The sequence below is a fragment of the Pundamilia nyererei genome, unplaced genomic scaffold (assembly GCF_000239375.1).
Source record: "Pundamilia nyererei isolate P.nyererei 1_Seehausen unplaced genomic scaffold, PunNye1.0 scaffold00089, whole genome shotgun sequence".
Lineage (NCBI taxonomy): Eukaryota > Metazoa > Chordata > Actinopteri > Cichliformes > Cichlidae > Pundamilia > Pundamilia nyererei.
Genome location: NW_005187490.1, coordinates 2,430,963 through 2,437,252, shown reverse-complemented (window position 1 = coordinate 2,437,252; position 6,290 = coordinate 2,430,963). Strand labels below are relative to the sequence as shown.

General features: G+C 38.0%; 2 protein-coding genes across 3 annotated transcripts in view; one reads left to right on the top strand and one right to left on the bottom strand.

Annotated features, from left to right (window-relative positions):
- The first annotated feature begins 2,908 nt into the window (after window positions 1-2,908).
- lage3 (L antigen family member 3) lies at window positions 2,909-4,819 on the top strand. The gene is made up of 3 exons (XM_005739149.1): window positions 2,909-2,973; window positions 3,711-3,839; window positions 3,936-4,819. The coding sequence occupies exons 1-3, from the start codon at window positions 2,927-2,929 to the stop codon at window positions 4,048-4,050; spliced, it is 291 nt and encodes a 96-aa protein (XP_005739206.1). The 5' UTR covers window positions 2,909-2,926; the 3' UTR covers window positions 4,051-4,819.
- A 1,039-nt stretch (window positions 4,820-5,858) lies between these two features.
- The window catches only part of wdr45 (WD repeat domain 45), a 5,437-nt gene continuing 5,005 nt past the window's right edge, over window positions 5,859-6,290 (bottom strand). For both annotated transcript variants that reach the window (XM_005739147.1, XM_005739148.1), the window contains exon 12: window positions 5,859-6,265. In XM_005739147.1, the coding sequence (XP_005739204.1) occupies window positions 6,156-6,265 (110 nt within the window). In that variant the 3' untranslated portion in view covers window positions 5,859-6,155. The remainder of the gene's footprint in view (window positions 6,266-6,290) is intronic.

Below are 6,290 nucleotides of genomic sequence, written 5' to 3'. Positions count from 1 at the left end.
TCTAACAATGCAGAAAGTAGTAAAAATACAGAAAATACATTAAATGAGAAGGTGTGTCCAAACTTTTGACTGGTAGTGTGCTTTTGTTATATTAAAGTAATAATAACACGATTTAAGGTTCAGTTAGCTTTGCACAATAATAGCTGGTACAAAAGTCCTCCAAAAAGCTACTTTTTGCTTTCTTACTTTGAGTACATTTTACATCCAGTAGTTTTTTTACTTTTGCTTGAGTAACGAAATCGGTGCTTCAACCTTTACTGGAGTATTTTTTAACACTAGTATTTGTACTTCTACTACAGTACAGAATATCTGTACTTTGCCACCCCTGGTTGTGTGTAATAAGATTTAAAGATTTCATTTATTCTTTAAAGATCTGTAATGGTTTCATCTGCGATTCTGATTTCATTTACTTCATAACTTCATTTCATTCACTCCTCCTCTCCTTTTGTAACAATTTTATGTGCCATGCCAAAGCTTTTCCTGCCTTTTCTCCTTAATTGTGTTAGGTCTCCTCCATTCTAAATAGTTCTGCTTAGGCTTTGTCATTAATTTATCATGTTTTTCTTGTAGTTCTCTTCAAGTACAATTCACCCAAGCTCACCGGAATTGATTAGAAGAATAGAAAGAAATTTTTCCAAGGCATAAAGAACATGAAAATCTTGACCTATCCTGCTTTGTATCAACAGTTCATACTGCTGGTGTAATAAAGACGTGGGAGCGTATTGTTACTGAAGATCTCCATCTATTTATCACCGTTATGTACTTGTCTTTTACAGCAGGATCTCTCCAGCAGGACCTTTGTAAAAACAACGAGATACAAAATCAACTTCTAAGGGGCTAGTATGAGGAAATCAGATTGTTAGAAATATGGCTATACATCAGGTTTTCAGTAAACCTTGCTGACTAAGCAGCATTGCTGAGAAACATGGCATCAAAATCAAGTGAAAGACTGAGAAGTCAGCTTGTTATTCTGAGCAAAATTCTCTAAACCAGATAAGCTATGTTCAAAGCATGATTCACACATGGCCATGTACTAAAAAGCTCAACATTACATATACTCCAACTCTCGGGCTTTATTTATCCTAACATCAGTAATCAGGCGATCACACGAAGATACTTATCATCTTGGTAAATCAACCCACAATTTCGGAATGATGCTATGATCACATTGACTGATTCATTCATTTCATTTCTGATCACGTAAGTTATGTTTGTTTGGGCAGTCAGTTGGTTTGTCAAGTTCACATTTCTTTGCCTGAGTTCAGTTTTGTTTCTTTGACTTCTTTTATTAGCTAAATATTTATCACTTTTGTAAATATAACCTTTTGGGTTAAATAAAGGAAAAATCCTCTTCTTCCAATAATTCCTTTGACTCCTGCTTTTCAACTTGGTCCATCACATAAACGGAGGGTTTGTATGAATTAAAAAACTTTAAAGTAAAAGCAGCTCTCTGACCAGTTTGCTTCTTGTCGATGTGAATGGAGTGGCAGTGTGATTTTCCAATTTCTTTACTGAATAATGCTACTTTAAGTGCTTAATGATTTGATCAACTCCCTCCATGTGGTCAAGAGACTGAAAAAATGCCGTTCATGTTTCTCCTCACAAGTTGTTCTTCACTTTAAAAAATTCTGGTCAGCGTGGTCAACTTTCCTTAGGATTGATAACTAAAAGTGTCCACCATTAAAGTGGTGTAATATATTGAAATCTGTGATTATTCATTATGAATTGTTCTTGTGATTATGAATTATTCTATACACTGCAATAGGTCATACCTATTTAAGTTGCTTTTGAAGGTAACATTTTACTGAAATAAGGTTTGCAAATGTGAAAAGTACTGACTGCATTTGAAAGTAGTATATTACTAATTGTAAGGTACCATTAATTATGAATCAAAAACTTTGAACCTAGATTCACCCCTGCTTTCTTCCTCAGGATGTCTTTTGTCCTGTCTTCCTCTCCTCACCCCGTGGCAGATAGCTGCCCCTCCCTGAGTCTGGCTCTGCTGGAGGTTTCTCCCTCTTAAAAAGCAGGTTTTCCTTCCCACTGTTACCAAGTACTTGTTTGCTGTTGGGGTTTTGTCTGCATTATTGTAGAGTCTTGGCCTTATGAAGACCATTGAGGCAACTGTTGTTGTGATGTGGAGCTATATAAATAAAATTGAACTGAACTGAATACCATCATAATGAAGCCATGATGGCTTCAGGAAGATATGAACAAAGCAGTTATTAGTTTTATTAGTTGCTTTTAAACACAAAAAAGAAACCACCTTGAGGCATTCCAAATAGATTTGACTGGTGGTTCTATCCATACAGTTTTATATAGTGATGAAACGTGAAATTAACGTATTGGTATTATTGGGTATTGCCCAATACCCAATCCCAATACCTCAAAGTAGCTGCCCAAGTGCCAGGAGGTGTTTCAGGTTGGGTGCAGGTTGGAAAACTTTGATTATAAATTTGGAATTAGTGGCTGCTAATTTTATAGCAGAAAAGTTGCACTTCACATTTCTTTTGAAAAATGTTTCCTTTTCAAAATAAATAAATGAAAATGTCAAAGAAGTCACACCCAGGCTACTTTTTTTGATATGTGACGTGTATTTTCTCCATAATTTCTTAAAAATTGATTTTTCATTTAAAATTTCTGTTGCTTTTCGGTTTCGCTTCTGTTGGATTTCATCCATTTTGAGTTAGTATACTGTTATTATTATTATTATTATTTCAAAAATCTATTTTTCGTTTATATTAGTGAATTTAAATGTTATTCACACCTAGTTTTGTTAATTTTTAGTGTATTTTCAGTTCACTGTGTGCAGTATTCACTGTTGTAATACTGCATTCTGCCACTGGGGACAGCAGTCCTTCTTCGCTGTATCCCTCATACATGGAAAGCCTTTCCGTTTCCGGTTCGTTTCAGCACAAAAATCGCAATGGCGGCAGCTGGAGAAGCTAACGGAGGAACAGGCAAACTGGAGTTGTATCCTTTATTGTTGTCAATATTTACCACTGAGGTCTATGAAAACTTTAATGATATTTTCTACTGGCGAAGGGCAAAGCGAGGCTTCTTGAAACAACGAAACATTCGAAGTATTTGTGCCGGTAATTGTATCGAGGTTTCGAAATAACCTGAATCTGAATCTGGGCTCTTTCTGTTTGGGTCTGTTAGGTTGATTTTTAAGCTTAATAGGAGTTTGTGTCATCAGGTTTGTTCTACACTGTCAAGCGAAGCTAGAAGCTGGCATAGAGTTTGAAGTTTAAACATTTTTAAATCATCCTCTAAAGAAACTTTCCTTAATTTTATTTACTACTCACCGATGACTATAACTACTATGGATGTTGTAACATTATGTTTGAGTCTGGAGTTTTGGTTATAGTGAACCTGCACCTTCCTGTTGTTTAAGAGATATTTGCACAAGAAGAGTCAGTGAGAATAAAGAAAAGGGGTGAAAAAAATGTTAAGAAATAGGTCGCTTGTAATAAATGGGTGTTTTTTTTCAAGCTTTTATTTTTAAAGCATAAATATATTCCTTATGGTGGGGCAGTGTGTCAGTAACAGATTATAGTAAGGATGAAGCCTTTTTAATGCAGCAAATAGCATTTTCCATTGCAAGTAGGGCAAGATGAGAGAACAGAGTCAGAGATGAAAAACCCGGCCTCTTTTATTTTTCTCTTTTGCCTCAGCCATGTCCTCAGTCTTCCTTGACCCTCGTGCAGCTCTCTGGATGTTCCCTTCCCATCATCTCGTGAGGCCACCATCGCTCTGCGGTCGCTCTCCCCGGACAAAGAGCCCCGGAAAGGCGGCATAAGCAAACTGATTACAGTGTCTGGCAGCACGCTTTCTGTGTGAGATTATCTTCCTTGGCTCCTTCATAGCCTGTATCAAACTGAGCCCTAACATCTGTGTCCTTTTTGTACTAAAAATCCTTCGCTGTGTTTCAGGAGGTGGAGCGCTGATGAAGCACGAATCCTCAGAGTGTCTGTGAACTCGTTTCTCGATCATCTATCCCTTGTTATGGAGACCATGGAGATGTTTGGTCCACCTGTTGCCGTATGATGTATAACAAGTGATTCTGGACTCTGTTTTTGATGCTTGGAACTAACTGAGGTCCTACAGACTGGACTGAAGTTTGATTAAGTGAGCTAAAGTCACTGGCACCTTCAAACGCAGTAAAAGGTGGTTGATGAAGTGGAACTGAGGGGGAGATCATGACACTGGCTCAGTGCTCAGTTGAATAATTTCTACAGCTGTGATTGAAATAGATTCACAGAATGTATCTGATGGGGGTATAACCATAATAATTCTTTTCAAAAATACAAATGTATGATTATACAAATATTTAAAACTGAGGTTAGTTTTAAATATTAGTAAGTTCAGTCTTGCTTTATTTGGCTACAGCTTCTAGATGCCTTTTAATTTTGTTTTGCCGGCAATCGTAAAGTTACCATTTTGGACAGCTAGAAAGATACTCTCACTGAATGTGTATGTGTTCAGATGAAGACTTCTCATCCAAACAATGAATTAAAAATCTGTCCAGCTATCACTATGTAAACCAGTCCGAGGCTTAGACCATCAAACTGATAGAACTTTAGAAAAATGAGAACATTTCGGCACTTGTTTTCTCACACAGTTACTTTTGAGATCATTTATGTACATGTAAATAAAGAGTTTATGATTACTGAAAGTAGTGCTGCAACAATTCAGCAACTAATTCGAATAACTCGATTATAAAAAAAAAATTCAACACACATTCTTTGCTCCGATGCTTCATTTAGTAGATGGCTCTGTAGCGTGCCATTGTCACCATGGAAATGTGTACCCACATTTGCGATTAAAAACAGACTTGCAATAGACACTAACTTAGGAGCAAGTTGTGAACCTAAGAGCAGACCACAGTAACCTCCCTGAACCGGGTCCAGTAACCATCACCGTGGCAGATATCTCATAAAGGGTCTCCAGTATGAAGCGTTGGACAGCAGCAGGTCCCGACATGCTTCACGCATACTGACTGAAGAAGCTGATTCCACGAGCATATGGCAGCACAAATGAACCAGCTGCTAATCGTCGAGAAACACCCAGAATTGCTAACTGAAGGTCCCATCAAACTACAAGCCAATAACCTGCCTGAGCACCACATGGAAACTCCCATCAGGAATCATAGTGGCTAAGATGAACAAGCATATGGCTAAATACATGAGTGGGGAACAAGAGAATAGGCAGGAACACCAGAGGAGCGAAACACCAGCTACTGACTACAAGACCACCTGTGATTTAGTGCCCCACACCTGGATCCCAGAATGCCTAGAATTGTACAAGATCATTAGGACCCTAAGACCCTTCATCGAGAACTCAATGGGGATGTGGCGTACAACGCTAGGGGCAAACTTCAAGCCCATAGCACTGTAGCTCTGTCCCCACTGCTGTTCTGCTTAGGCCTGAACCCCCTCAGTCAGATCATTGACAGGAGTGTCTACGGATACTGACTACGGAATGGAGCAATCATCTGCCACCTCCTCCATATAATAAGCTCAATGCCTTTTATCCATTACCTGCTCCTACATGACGTTTGTGCAATCAGAGTAAATGTCTGTCATGCTACCCATATCTGATTTTTACTGCACTACCAACTTCTTAACCATGTTTAAAAAGAACAAAATATACATAAAATAAGTACATGTTCTTTAAAAGGAAATACTCCCCAGAGAGTGGCAGCTCTGGAGGTTTGCGCTCTGCTACAGCAGCATGACAAAGCAACATCTCTATGGGAGTGCTTCTTATTTATGCCATGAAATGTGCGCCATACATTCACTAATGTAACAGGCAAATAACAGGGCTTCATGTTCTGCTTTCTTAGCAAAAGTGAATTCAAGTTTTAGTGTCATTTTAATTCAATATTAGTTTCCAAGACATACATAACATACATTTCTGTTTTTGTTATATAACATGAACTTTCCAGAGTGATGGTTAACAGCCCAATAGAAAACTTTATATTCACACTGCTATACACTGTAAGTAAAACTGATTACATAAAACTTCATATAACAGACTCTTTGCATTAAGTCCGTGCTCCTCAGATTCACAGCAGGAGATAATTCATTAAAATCAGTCTGTTTCCATTCATAATCCTCATGTTCATCTAGAACTTGTTTCTCTGTGTGGCCTTAAAAGTCGTCATCATCACATATGTCCAGATACACATCGAAGGCCTCTCGATTGCAGTTTCCATCAGGGGTGAACACATACTTATGGAAGGTCCCGTCCACACATATGGCTGCAGGAGACAAAACAGAACTACA